Source organism: Taudactylus pleione, unplaced genomic scaffold (assembly GCF_031769625.1).
Source record: "Taudactylus pleione unplaced genomic scaffold, aTauple2 ptg000092l, whole genome shotgun sequence".
Classification (NCBI taxonomy): Eukaryota; Metazoa; Chordata; class Amphibia; order Anura; family Myobatrachidae; genus Taudactylus; species Taudactylus pleione.
Window position 1 is genome coordinate 7,200,848 of NW_028284494.1, and position 14,679 is coordinate 7,215,526.

At 48.0% G+C, this 14,679-nt stretch overlaps 1 protein-coding gene across 3 annotated transcripts in view; it reads left to right on the plus strand.

Moving 5' to 3' along the window:
• DHX29 (DExH-box helicase 29) overlaps nucleotides 1-14,679 on the plus strand; it is a 67,937-nt gene that overhangs the window by 13,175 nt on the left and 40,083 nt on the right. For all 3 annotated transcript variants that reach the window (XM_088469414.1, XM_088469415.1, XM_088469416.1), the window contains exons 8-12: nucleotides 2,803-2,929; nucleotides 3,556-3,711; nucleotides 3,932-4,097; nucleotides 4,198-4,321; nucleotides 4,888-5,490. In XM_088469414.1, the coding sequence (XP_088325540.1) occupies nucleotides 2,803-2,929; nucleotides 3,556-3,711; nucleotides 3,932-4,097; nucleotides 4,198-4,321; nucleotides 4,888-5,490 (1,176 nt within the window). The remainder of the gene's footprint in view (nucleotides 1-2,802; nucleotides 2,930-3,555; nucleotides 3,712-3,931; nucleotides 4,098-4,197; nucleotides 4,322-4,887; nucleotides 5,491-14,679) is intronic.

A 14,679-nucleotide genomic window follows, 5' to 3' on the forward strand; every position in this document is an offset into this window, starting at 1 on the left:
TTCTGACACTTTTTAAACTCGCCCGCGTGTTTCGCCATCACTTCTGACAAATTTTTTTTTCTTTGAGGTGCTCTAGATGTAATGCTTTGTATAGGGCCAGTGCGCGGGAGTGGCCCTTGTGACCAGCAGCGCTATACAGACTGGTGGCAGCAGCACCTTCACCCACCACTCACAACAATGTTATTGTGTGCCCTGTGCACAGACTGCTATGTAACCTACCCTATTCACCCACCACTCACACCAATGTCACTGTGTGCCCTGTGCACAGACTGCTATGTAGCCTATCTTATTCACCTACCACTCACACCAATGTCACTGTGTGCCCTGTGCACAGACTGCTATGTAGCCTTATCCTATTCACCCACCACTCACACCAATATCACTGTGTGCCCTGTGCACAGACTGCTATGTAGCCTATCCTATTCACCCACCACTCACACCAATGTCACTGTGTGCCCTGTGCACAGACTATTATGTAGCCTTATCTTATTCACCTACCACTCACACCAATGTCACTGTGTGCCCTGTGCTCAGACTGCTATGTAGCCTATCCTATTCACCCACCACTCACACCAATATCACTGTGTGCCCTGTGCACAGACTGCTATGTAGCCTTATCCTATTCACCCACCACTCACACCAATGTCACTGTGTGCCCTGTGCACAGACTGCTATGTAGCCTATCCTATTCACCCACCACTCACACCAATGTCACTGTGTGCCCTGTGCACAGACTGCTATGTAGCCTTATCCTATTCACCCACCAGTCACACCAATATCTCTCCTGTGCCCTGTGCACAGACTGCTATGTAGCCTATCCTATTCACCCACCACTCACACCAATGTCACTGTGTGCCCTGTGCACAGACTGCTATGTAGCCTTATCCTATTCACCCACCACTCACACCAATATCACTGTGTGCCCTGTGCACAGACTGCTATGTAGCCTATCCTATTCACCCACCACTCACACCAATGTCCCTGTGTGCCCTGTGCACAGACTGCTATGTAGCCTATCCTATTCACCCACCACTCACACCAATGTCACTGTGTGCCCTGTGCACAGACTGCTATGTAGCCTATCCTATTCACCCACCACTCACACCAATGTCACTGTGTGCCCTGTGCACAGACTGCTATGTAGCCTATCCTATTCACCCACCACTCACACCAATGTCACTGTGTGCCCTGTGGCCCAAAGCTCCTCTCCCCCCACCCATTATCGGCAGCGCGTATGGTGCCACACCTATCTCTTGCGTTGATGATGTCAATACATTTTGGTTTTGTTATTGCTCAGCTTTAACCTGACAAATCGAGATGAAACAAAGGCCCTCATTCAGAGCCGCTCGTTAGCGGCAGTACGCTCGTTCCGAGCGATGTTTGCACATCTGCGCATGCGTACGGTTTTTAGTACGCATGCGCGAACCAGTCAGTGCGGCCAAAAATCGTTTGTACGCTATATAGCGAGTGCCTGCTATTTTGAGTGACAGAATGAGGCGTATGTGGGTGGTAACAGGGGAAGGTGCTTGAAAATGGGGAGTGGAGATCCGAACGCAGGCGTGCTTAAAGGTCAAAACGGGCTTATTATGGGTGTGCATAATTAATACAGCAGCGTCATTGACCACGTCACTGGGTTATTTTATAGCCAGAACTGCTCGCAAATTTGTGGTAGCAAACACCAACCACAAGAATAGCGAGCAGTTCATACGCTGCTCGATGTACTCGATTAATCTAATAAATAGCGGACATGACGTATGGTGCGAGCGGCCAGGGGGCGTTTTTAACAAATAAACGAGCGTATGTTTTGCTCGCTCGTTCAGACTTAGAGGTGTGAACAGACTGCAATTTGCGAACGGATCATTTGAATAGCCACCCCTTGTTTTTGAACGAACGACCGCAAATAGCGAACGGCTCTGAATGAGGGCCAAAGTGCAGATTACTTCTGTACTTTGCAAGGCGCTGCGGAACACTTGTGGCGCCATATAAATAAATGATGATAATAATAATAGGAGTTTCCACTACAAAATGATACAGTTTTCATGAAAATCGGTTCAGTAGTTTTTGCCCCTACTTAGAGCAAAGTGACAGAAACAATGTTCTTATTATAGTAGTATAGATTTCTATAGATACATATACAGTAGAAAGATAGATAATTATATAATTTCCACTCTTAAATGACTACTTATCATTATTACTATTTGCGGCATATTCCCTGGAAACACACGTTTTAGGGGAATATCTGCAAATATTTAGTATCCCTCAGATGTATTATGCAGCCACAATTCCCCTAGGATTCTATGGGGAATGCGATGCTGTCAGATTTACTTTTGCATTCCGGAGTTTGGCCCCTTCCGGAACCCTCCCCGGCAATGGCCGCCACGCATGTGTGGTCTGTAGATCGTGCCTGCTCAGGAGTCCAAGGCACAGGAGTGAAGAGACCACTAACACAATCACTACAATCCAAGCACATGGCAGGGATCTCAGTTTGTGATCATTGATAAATGGGCCCTTAGGGAGCAGTGCTACAATGTGTGCAAGCATTTGTCTGCATTGGCCCAGTACACTTTTCTGGAGGGATTATTTGATGATACTATTTTTGATATGTGTTGACCGCGTATAATAAAGAGGAGAATTCCCCCTCCCGTAATATGCAGGGGACCCTGTGACTGGCTTCTTGCATTGCATCACTCAACGTTTATAGCATTGCAGTGGAAAGGTGGAAGCTGCAGATATATATCCTGGCAAATCTGCACACCCATCAGCACACCCCTTCAAAGTATGTTCCTTCTTTATTTTCAACAGAATGAAAAGTATTTGGAGCTGACAGCCAGGTTATTGGATGCCAAAGCACAAGCTGCTGCCACAAAGCAGGACAAAGACAAGACAGGCCAGAGAGAGGCACAGGATGTGATCCGGATGTATCAGCAAGGTTGGGGGAGATGCATTTCGTTGTTCTGTTCAAATCAATCCCTTCTTATGAAATGACTGATCATCACCAGTCACCAGTCATCTTAATATTTAAATGGTATGCCTAATGTAAGTAGAAGGATCAGCAGCAGGGGGAGCTGTGTGTACATTAGGTAGCAGCAGGGGGAGCTGTGTGTACATTAGGTAGCAGCAGGGGGAGCTGTGTGTACATTAGGTAGCAGCAGGGGGAGCTGTGTGTACATTAGGTAGCAGCAGGGGGAGCTGTGTGTACATTAGGTAGCAGCAGGGGGAGCTGTGTGTACATTTGGTAGCAGCAGGGGGAGCTGTGTGTACATTAGGTAGCAGCAGGGGGAGCTGTGTGTACATTAGGTAGCAGCAGCAGCAGTAGGGTGAGCTGTGTGTACATTAGGTAGCAGCAGGGGGAGCTGTGTGTACGTTAGGTATCAGCAGCAGTAGGGGGAGCTGTGTGTACATTAGGTATCAACAGCAGGGGGAGCTTATTAAAATCTTCGCTATCTACAGTATTGTTATTTATTTCCGTGTTTTTAATGGAGTAATCCTTCACTTGCACATTGTGTAAATGTATATATCTGATGGAACTCTTTCGATATAATTTCATCTATGCAGAGATGAAGATCTTGGAGCTGCATCCAATGTTTAACCAATCAGTGAAACTTCCCGAGATTAAAAATGAAAGTAAAAGGCCTTCTGCTCCGCCTACTGAAGAGGGGCCCTTAAACTTCAATCTGTTTGAGAAAGATGGTGGTGTACCGGAGGAGAAAGGTAGGAATCTGCTGACATCAATTCTGTATGAGAGCACCTAGTGCACACGGTATTACTAATGTATAAATTGAAAGGCATAATGAAATTGCATTAAATTCCAAACCCCTAATTTCCACAAAGGTCTATACCTACTTGTATATTTATTATTAACTTTGATTAAAGGAAAAACAAGAGGTTAAATGCAAACTCGCTAATTTTTTGGAATCCAATCTCCATTCAGCTAAAAACAAGCTGCCTTTTGATATCCGGAACTTTGACTACACATCCCGCAGCTGGACAGGTAAATCGCCAAAGCAGTTCCTAATTGATTGGTGCAGGAAACATTACCCTAAGAGCCCAAACCCGTCCTTCGAGAAGGTGTCCGTGGGCAGGTACTGGAGAAGTAGGTGAGCGTCCTCATTATATTCAACTGGTAAATTCTAGTTTTTTTATGGTCATTTTGCATGTTTTGTTCTGACGGCATTGATTTAATGTGGGCTCCTCTAGGGTGAGAATTGTGAAGACGAGCGACGATGTGATGTCCGTATGTCCAACAATTGTAACAGAAGACAGCATGCAAGCGCAGCACTTGGCTGCCACGTTAGCTCTGTATGAGCTCACAAAAGGCCAGGTACAAATATTATCTGTTTTTCCGCATTTCCATTTGTTTTTTCAAAGGGCCAAGTTTGGGGGGCATGGTCACAGCACCCTTCCCACTGCAAAATGCTATGACTCGATGGGGGTGAGGCCTATGATGGCGTGGTTCGCCGCATATTGCTTTATGACAGCTTTATCCCTTTTATTGGGGAAGTCTCCCAGACATTCCGGGAGACCTAGACATCTGCAAGTCATGTAAGTATGGCCATCGACCATCAATGGTTAACAATCAATCAACGGTTTCTGACCAATGGTCGTAGTTTTGCCATTGCTGGCTGGAATTCGATGGTTCTTCGCAATCAATGGCTCACAAGTGGCGATATGCTTGGTTTGTTTTAGTCGAAGCCTGACATTTTCCCCCAGTAGGGACGGCCATCAATGGGTACCCATTTTTGGCATTGCTGTTAACCACCGATTACACCATTGATGGTTAACCCACTGATAGCCATCCCTAAAGTCATGCGTTACGAACATATTTTCAGCAATATATTATCTATATAAGCAGCGTTGTCATTTTTTTTTCTTCTTTTCTGTGTATAGTCTGTACACCAACTGCTGCCCCCAACATACAGAGATGTTTGGCTGGAGTGGAGCGACGCAAACAAAAACAGACAGGAACAGGACAAACTGGAGACCAACAAACCTCGGGACCAGTTTATTGCCAAATTATTAAACAAGTTGAGACTGAAGCAACAGCTGCAGAAACCACCAGAGGAAAACAAAATATTGGAAGACCCAGAAGACTCCTGGGAAAATTTGGACAGAGATGACGATCTAGAGCAGAAAACAACGTGTCCTGTTGAGAAGTACAATTTGGAGCCTATAAAGAACCTCTTTCTCCAGTGCCGCGATTCACCCAAGTACAGGCGGCTGCTGGGCGAGAGGAGACAGCTTCCAGTATTTGCACACAGGGACTTTATTCTGGAGACACTTAGCAGGCATCGGGTTATCGTCGTAGCTGGTGAGACCGGCAGTGGTAAAAGTACCCAAGTCCCTCAGTTCTTGCTGGAAGACCTACTTCTAAACAAATGGGCCTCAGGGAAGTGTAACATTGTGTGCACTCAGCCTCGCAGGATTTCTGCCATGAGCCTGGCCACCCGAGTGTGTGAGGAGCTGGGAAGCGAATCTGGGCCAGGAGGGAAGGTGAGAGGACAGGGGGCTTCTGTACATTAGAATGCTCACATTGCAGCAGTTTCCGGTAAGATAACGGACTGTAAATGCAAAAACATTTGAAAATGACAGAGGTTTAGTTAACGTGGCACCAAGACATCAAAGTAATAAGTAAAAACAGACAGGCTGCAAGAGCAGCCTGAGAAAAAGTGTTCAGCTCCAGGTGGGGTATAGAGCAGTAGAAGACCAATCAAAATCATTGATGATTTCAAGTGCCAGGCTCCACTCACCACCGTACGTCTGTATACATGCTGTTGCAATGGCAACTCACCCCTTCATATCCTAATTAACACTATAGGGTTAATCCAATTAGGTGCGAAGGGAGCGAGTTGGCATTTGGTCCCAGGCTGGTCATTACTAGCCACAGGGGTGAGGGCAGGGCCTAGAGATGGCAGGCATCAGATGAACCTGACTTCCCATAGATGGCAGCGTTCGGCCCAGAGGTGGAGCATCTGTCCCGTTCCCTCCTCCTAAGCGCAAATCTGCACTCAATCCGCAAAGACTTCCTGCCGCAGATACACCACTGCACGGGATTAGGCTTGTGTCTTCCTCATCTCCCCTCTGTATCCCTTAGGGTGGCTGTGGGTTTAGCGTTTTTTGTTGTGTCTAAGTACATGGTGCACATGTGTGGGGTCTGTGCTTGGGCTTCTGTGTGCCTGTAGGTTTGCCTCTTCCCCTGTTCATGTTGATTGCTGCATCATTGCCATTATTTGCACTTTGGGTGCTAATGCCACCGCTGCTGCGAATTTGTACGCAGCAGCTATGCAAAAATATGCAAATGTTGCAGCCGTCTGTTTTTTTGTATTGAGACGCCCACCAGCTCGGTCACAGGTCAGTCGATTATCAGACTTCTGAGTAACTTTATGGCCACGCAGAATGGGCGTGGGAATTGAGACACGGGAGCCATTTCTTCTTCCTCCATTGGGGACACAGGCTTTACGCTGGGTATAGGTTGGTGGGTTGGAGTCTGAGCACCACACGGTTAAACTTGTTGAGCACAGCACAGACTCCCCCCCCTATACCCCACTCCCAGGCAACTCAGTTTAGTGTTGGTGCCTGCAGAGGGCACTGTGGAAGCTGTGCTGCAGCTTCACTGGTTTTAATTTTAATTATTTTATTTTTGCTCTTTTTTTTTTTTTTTACCAATAATTTTTATTGATTTTTACAATAAAATAAACAACACAATTGACCATATATTAATTCCATTGCTAATTATGCCTGACATAACCATCAATATAGAACACAGTCGCGAAGCAGATTGAACACACTATTAGTGAGGTATATCATACACAGTATATATCAGAAAAAAATACAAAAAAATATCCCATTGAAATAGCTATTCAGCTCACCTACTAATATGAGATACCAAACAACTAGAATATTATAACATCAAATAACAATAGCAGACATAACAAAGCAAATAGTATACAGATAAAAAAATACAATCAGGCAACAAATATAAGTGAAAGACAAATAGTCATTATAGCAGGATATATAAAGCCCCTCACAGTATATTGATGTGCAATAAGAGCCCACAGGCGCCATATGAGCTCGTACACTGGCTATGAAATAGAAATTACTGGTATTAAAGACACAGAAGGGTCAGGAGTATCCCGTATCTTAAGTCTGATATAAAGAAATACACAATAAAATTAACAATTCTAATAAACTGCCAAAAATCAAAACAAAACAAAAGCACAACTCTCCAAAGCAAACCACCCCATAAACCCCCACCCTGTATAGCCTAACCCCAACCCAGGCATACTTGGATCCCAGTTTCCCCTTACTAACCTACAATACCCTAACCCATAAATCCCATAACCCCCCACTCTGTATAGCCTAACCCAGCCTGTTTACACCTAGATCCCTTAACATCCACCCCCTAGCCTACACTAACCTACCTATATAAACCCCCTAAACCCAAATAACGGATAATAAGCTTACATGGATAATATATGAAGGGCAATAAACTGAATGACCTAAGCTAGACTAGACCCAGCTCCCCCGCGTTGTACAAAGCTAGAGCTCCTCTCCCATAGAATCAGCAAAAATTTACAGAGATACATATAACACAGCAGACATGAAATGAAATAAAATTGAAAATAAAACCGGATATACAGAATACACTGTAAAAGTAGCCATTACTAAGACCTGATATTGGGCTACAAAACATTAGACATTAGTCTGGCCAGGCCTCGGGCTCACTCGAGGAGAAACAGGAAAACTCTCAATAAATTTACAGACATACATAAAACATATCAGATACAAAAGAACATAAAATAAAAAGCTAAATCAGGATATGAATATTACACATTTTAAGTAACAATTAGTAAGGCCTGATGTTGGGCTGCAAATCATTAGGCAGTAATCTGGCCGGGCCTCAGTCCCTTGAGAAATTAAATATAAAGGAACAGTCCCGTACCATCCAGAAACAGGAAAACTCTCAATATACTTGAAGTATAGGTCCTGTATTTTCAGTGCACCAAATAGGATTATGGAGGGAACCTTGGGAAGACCCACATTCACATCAAACAACTCCAGGATACAGATATTCATATCCTCTGTGAGAGCTGCAAATTCAGACATCAGGTGAGTATCTAGCTTAACCTTTTCACAGGACTCCCTAGGGGCACAGCAGGGAGAAACAATGTCCAATAACATGGTGTCAAACTCACTGAGAAGTCTCTGTGCAGAGGCATTGATAGCATGGAGGATTAATTGTAGAGAATTAGACATAGTCGATAGAGAGAGCCACAGCAATTCTAAAATCTCTGTAACCAAAGCCAGCAAACTAACAGGAGTAGTTGACCCAATGCAGCAATTTCAGCACAGCAGAGAGATCAATCCAGCGCCTGTGAGGGAGCCCCTGCGGCAAGATGGCGGCGGCTAGCACACCGCCAGAGCACGCCAGCAGAATCCAAAAAGGAGACAAGCAAACACCGCCAAGTACAAGATAGCAGCCACCGATCCTCAGCACATCCCAAACCACCAAGACTGACCACAGAAAAATGGAGGAACAACAGGCAGCAAGCAGCGCAGTCGGATCACGGGAGATTGCTGTCAGGAAACAGGAGATCAGCTGCCAGGGCCAGGAACGCCACGCCGTGGGACCCAGCCATTAAGATCAACGGGCTATAGGGAGTAGGTACTGGATAAATATCCCACCAGTACCCCTCAGGAGATCCAGGAGAGTTTGGCACACTACCACACCAAAGTTGGAGAGGATACGTCCAGGCAAACAGGAGCTTTAAACAGGCTGTAAGTGGGAGAGCTGGCAAACACGTCCTACTCCAAGCCACGCCGCCCCTCATTTATATTTTTACTGAGTAAGCAGAGCTAGGCGTCCTATAGGATGCCCGCGCTGCTGCTCCATCACCTCAGCACCGGCAGCCGTACGGCTAGCGAATGGGTCAGTGTCCTCGGCCACTGCTCTGGACACAGCAGGGAGAAGCAGCCGGCGCAGAGGGGACCAGGTAAAGTGGCTCCCTGCTTAACACCGCTGGTATGGGAGAAACCGGCGGTGCTAACAGGGCGGACCAGGTCTTTTCCGCATCCCCACTAGGCCACCAGGGCACTTTTAAGCAGCGGGGAGCTGCGGTAGCCTACGGCCACTGCCCTGGGGTCCATGTCCATTTCTCCCCATTGGCTCCTCCCCCACCCCTGGACGCTTTCCCTCATTAGAAGCACTCCGTCCCAGGGTCACTCCTCTTCCTCTCTCCCCTCCTCACAGACACTGGGCAGCCATTTCTAGGTGCCTGCTGGTGCAGCTTGTCTGTGGAGAGTGTAGGCTCCTATCTCCCCGTGTTCCTTGCCCTCATCGGTCAGGTTATACATTTAGCTCCTTTCCCCCCTCTTGGGGTGGTTTGAGCATTTATTGTCTTACGTTTTTGCTGTTATTATTGCATTGAATGTGTCTGTGTGCTTGACTACTTATTGTACTTTGCTATAGTCTCAGGGCCTGTTTCTGTAAGGATCGTAATGGCGAAGCTGCACACAGGCTATAGATATATGATGTATGCACACAGGCAGCTTTGCAATTGCGACCCTTGCAGATATGGTAATACAGCAGGAGGCATCACATGTCCTGTGAATTACTTATTCAAGCTACGTTGTCCAACGCAGCATCGGATAATCTGCGTAACATTGGCCAGCTGCGGTGACCCATGGGGTAATTGCAGAACTTGTGCTGCTGTGTTCTCTTCACAGGTTCTGGACCACGTTGGTCTTTGTACTCGCTGTTTTATAACCTCACAGCAGGCGGGTACTTCAGCTTCACCTGCTACCCAAGAACCTGCTTGGATTGCCTTGCTTTCCCAGGTAATGTTAAAGTTAGTGGATAGGCTTTCAGCCCCTGGTACCACTCCCTTGGCTGCTATCCCTTCAAGTGTGGCCCCCAATGTGCTGCCTTCTGCCTTGGATGCAGTCTTTTGCGCAGTCTGTTCAGGGTTTAGCTCAAGTGTCAGAATCTTTCAAACAGATGCTGGACAGAGAGCGTCCTTCTAAATGTAGACCCTCTAAAAGAGATAGCTCTACACTCCTGTCTGATATTGAGGCAGATTGTGCAGTTTCTTCAGATCATGAAGAACATGTATCTGTAGCTTCCGATTGGAATCCTCCTCCATTCCGGAAGATTCCCAGCCTCAAGTAGACATACTGTAGTTTCCTTGATTAAAGCAGTGGATCTGGCTCCTATGTCCAATGCTCCAGTATTCAAACATCAAAAGATGTCAGTTGCGGAATTTCCTTCTTCTGCACAGCTTGAGGACCTTTTGGCGGAGGCCTGGTCCCACCCAAATATGCGCTTCTTAGTTTCTAAGCGCTTCATTTTCTTTAATCCTTTGCCTGCTTCAGATCGGGATAAATGGGAGTCTCCTCCCCCGGTTGATGCGCATGTTGCCCGCCTGGTTAAAAATGTCACCCTTCCTCTTCCTAACACGGCATCCCTTAAGGATCCGATGGATAGGAAGCTAGAGACTTTTCTTAAGTCTATTTATTCTATTGCAGGTGCGGTAGCTTGCCCGGCTCTTGCATCAGCTTGGGTTGCTAAGGCCATTGGTCGCTGAGCGTACGCCGCGAAAGATGGCCTTACCTTAGGTATCCACAGGAATTAACTTTTGTCGCTGGGGGGCTTCTTATCTTGGAGAAGCGGCTATAGACACTGGTATTCTAACTTCCAAGGTTTCAGCTTCTCAGTCTCCGCTAGAAGAGCTCTCTGGCTTCATTCCTGGTGGGACTCTAAGAAGGCCCTCGAGGCCCTCCCCTTTTCGGGGGATGTTCTCTTTGGTTTGGAAAGGGATAAAATAGTGGTTACTCTGGTGGCATTTAAGATGGCCTATCTTCCTTCTGGAGCAGCTTCTAATTTTCTCTCCTTTCGCCTATAGGCTAAGGCCAAGGGCTTGTCGTTCTCAAGGTATCAGATTTCCTCTACTAGGGGGTCTAAGCCAAAAGTTAAGCAACCCTGGTCTACCAGACGCCTGACTGCTAAGCCAGCCGACAAACGTGGTACGTGGATCTACAGGGCCTCTACATTGACGCTGCTCTGCGCCTTCCACTGTGGCCAGATCTTTTATCTCAGGGCTCGTGCTTTCATCCAGATCTGGCCCGTCTCTCTTGGACTGTGTGGCTCTTGAGAGCTAAGGGGTTCCCCGGGTCAGTCATTAACACTATGCTCAATGCATGGAGGATTTATTTTGACTGATGTTCAGCTGGGAATTTTAACCTGAGGTCATTCCGACTCTCTCGAGTCCTCTCCTTTTTGCAGGCGGGGATGGATTTGGGCCTCCTCCTTGCTTCACTAAAGGTGCAGGTTTCAGTTCTATCGGTCCTCTTTCAGAGGCAGATTACGCTGTTGCCTGATGTTCAAACTTTTTTTAGGGTGTCCTCCAAGTACAACCCCCGTTTGTACCGCCGGTGGCACCTTGGAATTTGTCCCTGGTTCTTAGGGCCCTTCAGTCTTCGCCTTTTAAGCCCTTGGAAACTGTAGACATTTGCTGGCTTACCTGGAAGACTGTCTTCCTCCTTGCCATAACCTGTGGCCGACGGGTGTTGGACTTGAGCGCATTGTCTTGTTGCTCTCCATTTCTAATCTTTCACCAGGACAGAGCTGTCCTTCGAATACGACTAGGCTACCTTCCTAAGATTGTTTCTAGTTTCCACGTCAATCAGGAGATTGTGGTTCCTTCTTTCCAGGTTTCCAGATTCCTAACCAGAGGAGGCCTCTTTGGATGTTGTGCGAGCTCTCCGGATTTCCGTGGACAGGACAAAGGACATGTGAATGACAGATTCTCTTTTTGTCCTGTATGAGTTTCGCAAATGGGACTAGCCGGCTATCAAGGAGTCGCTGGCCAGATGGATCCGTTTGACTATTCGCCAGGGCTCATTCAACCCGGTAGGTGGGAACTTCATGGGCAGTGCGACGTGGAGCTTCTGCGGAGCAGCTGTGTAAAGCGGCCACGTGGTCCTCTTCCAATATGTTTCTAAAGTTCTATTCTTTTGACACCTTCGCCTCCCCTGATGCGGCTTTTGGGCAAAGAATTCTCAGCGCAGCCCAGGAGCATCCCCTCCCTATGGGAATAGCTTTGGGACGTCCCAGCGTAAAGCCTGTGGGCCTGATTCAGAGCCGGACGCTCTGACAAGAGCGCTCGCTCTGAATCAGGGCCCTCCTACCTAAAATTAGAGCGGCCTCCTGGCCATCTTTTTGGCCGCTCGCATAAGCTATGGGTGGTCACCCACAGCTTATGCGAGCGGCCAAAAAGATGGTTGCGATGGTCAAGACCATCGCGACCATCGGGCTTGCGACGAGACCCTGCGGTAGGGTCTCACTGCCGCAAGCCCAGGAGTGCTTTTGGCTCTATTAGAGCCAAAAGCACTCCCACTGACATCACTAGTGATGTAGTACCGGACCCAGACGGTAGGCGTTCCCATGGGAACGCCTCCGTCTGGGCAGCAACGCCCCCGGCACGCCCACCAAAGGGCGTGCTGTCACTCACCATCGACAGCACGCCCCCTTTGGTGCGAGACCCATAGCGACACGCATGCGCACGACGGGTCTCGCACATGCGCACGATGGAGCTCCCTCCGTCGTGCGCATGCGCACTAGGGCACCATCGACCCGCTTGCGAGCGCTCAGCGATCGCGAGCGGGTCTGAATCAGGCCCTGTGTCCCCTATGGAGGAAGAAGTAAAGGAGATTTATATGCTTACCTGTTAAATCTTTTTCTTCGATTACATAGGGGGCAGGGCGCCCACCCTGTGTGTATGGACCTGAGGACCTCATTCAGAGCCGGTCGTTGCGGCCGCTCGGTCGTAAAGTAAAAGGGGCCGGATATGCAAATGAAGCGCTCGCAAGCTGCATCGTTAAGATGGGATCGTTAGCTGGATGAGCATGGGGAGGATGCGGCCGTAAGACTAAAAACACGCCCCCTTCTCGTTCGCAATACACGTCATCTCCGGGCATATAAGGAATAATCGAGACCATCGGAGCTGATCGCAGAGCTAAAGGTTGACCATACCATCTCTTAAGCACTACGATCTATTCAGTGTAATAACCACCCATGTCACATGTGACATGACACTACTTTGTTAATTATGCACTCCCATTAAACTCCCCTCACATAGTCAGGCATGCCTCCACACCCCCGTTCACAAGCACTTTTCCCTGTTACCACCTACAAACGGCTCATTCTGTCACTCAAACGAACGACCTGGCTGTGTTCAAGGAGAGAGCAATTTCTGATCGTAATAGCTAGTTTGCGCACGCGCATTGCGAATTTTACGCATGCGCAGTTTAGCGAACATCGGTTGCGTACGACCGAGCGGCCGCAACGACCGACTCTGAATGAGGTCCTGAGTGCGTACCTGTCTTCTGTCTCCTCCTTCTCGCTCTGCTTGTTAACTAAACTGAAGTGGCTGGGGGCAGTGGCACACGCAGGATTTCTTGAGGGGGGTTTCCAAATGCTTGATTTTAGAGTGAGTGTGGCCAGTCCATGAAGAGGGTAGAATTAGCACTTAACCAGCTTTAATATGCATCATACAAAGTATATTGGGCCTGATTCAGACCCACTCGCGAGCGGCTGTCCGCTCGCAAGTGGGTCGATGTTATGCACTGAGCATGCGCACGACGGAGGGAGCTCCGTCGTGCGCATGCGCCAGACGCGACGAGCGAAGGAAAGTCCTTCGCTCGTTGTGTCCGATCAAAGGGGGCGTGCTGTCAATGTTGATTGACAGCACGCCCCCTTTGGTGGGCGTGCCGGGGGCGTGCCTCCCTGACGGGGGCGTTCCCACGGGAACGCCTCCCGTCAGAAGCCGGCCCACTGACATCACTAGTGATGTCAGTGGGAGTGATTTTGGCTCTGATAGAGCCAAAATCACTCCGGAGCTTGCGGTTGAAAACCTCAACCGCAGGCTCCGGCTCGCAATTTCGATGGTCGCGATGGTCTCGACCATCGCGGCCATCACAAAGCACGCTCGTATAGCCTGTGGGTGGTGACCCACAGCTATACGAGCGTCCAGGAGGACGCTCCATGAAAATGGAGCCCGGCCCTCATTCAGAGCGTGCGCTCTGCTCAGAGCGTACGGCTCTGAATGAGGGCCATTGTGTGTTGTAATTCCAGCATATAGAGGACCAGCAATCACAGTAAGCCATTAAATGCGGCAGTAGGGCCATCCTGCCTGAGATAAATGTTTTTATTTTAGATGTGGGCACCATTCCAGAGTATTAGAGCAAGTCCAGGAGTCTGGGAGCAACCTAGCACTGCCCTGGACATATATGTACATATTGGGCTCTATAGCAGCACATCCCTAACAGTGCATGTTTTCCAGATCTCCTAGTTGATGCACAGGTAATTTATTACTAGCTGATACATGTTAAAAGATCCACAGGTAGTGCTAATTATTTCATTTGTGATAGTGAGAATAACTTGCAGCACTTGTAAAATTCTATTATATTACTATTTCTATTGTGGTCATGGTGAGGGCTGGGGAGGAGGGTTTCCAGGCAGACGGAACCCCCCCCTGCGTTTGCCTATGGGGGGCGGGGTAGAGGGGGAGTAGGAGCCTGTGCTGTGGTCAACAACTTATACCATGTGGTGCCCAGACTCAAACGCACCAACCTATACCCAGCGTAAAGCCTGTGTCCCCTATGGAATCGAAAAAAAGGATTTAA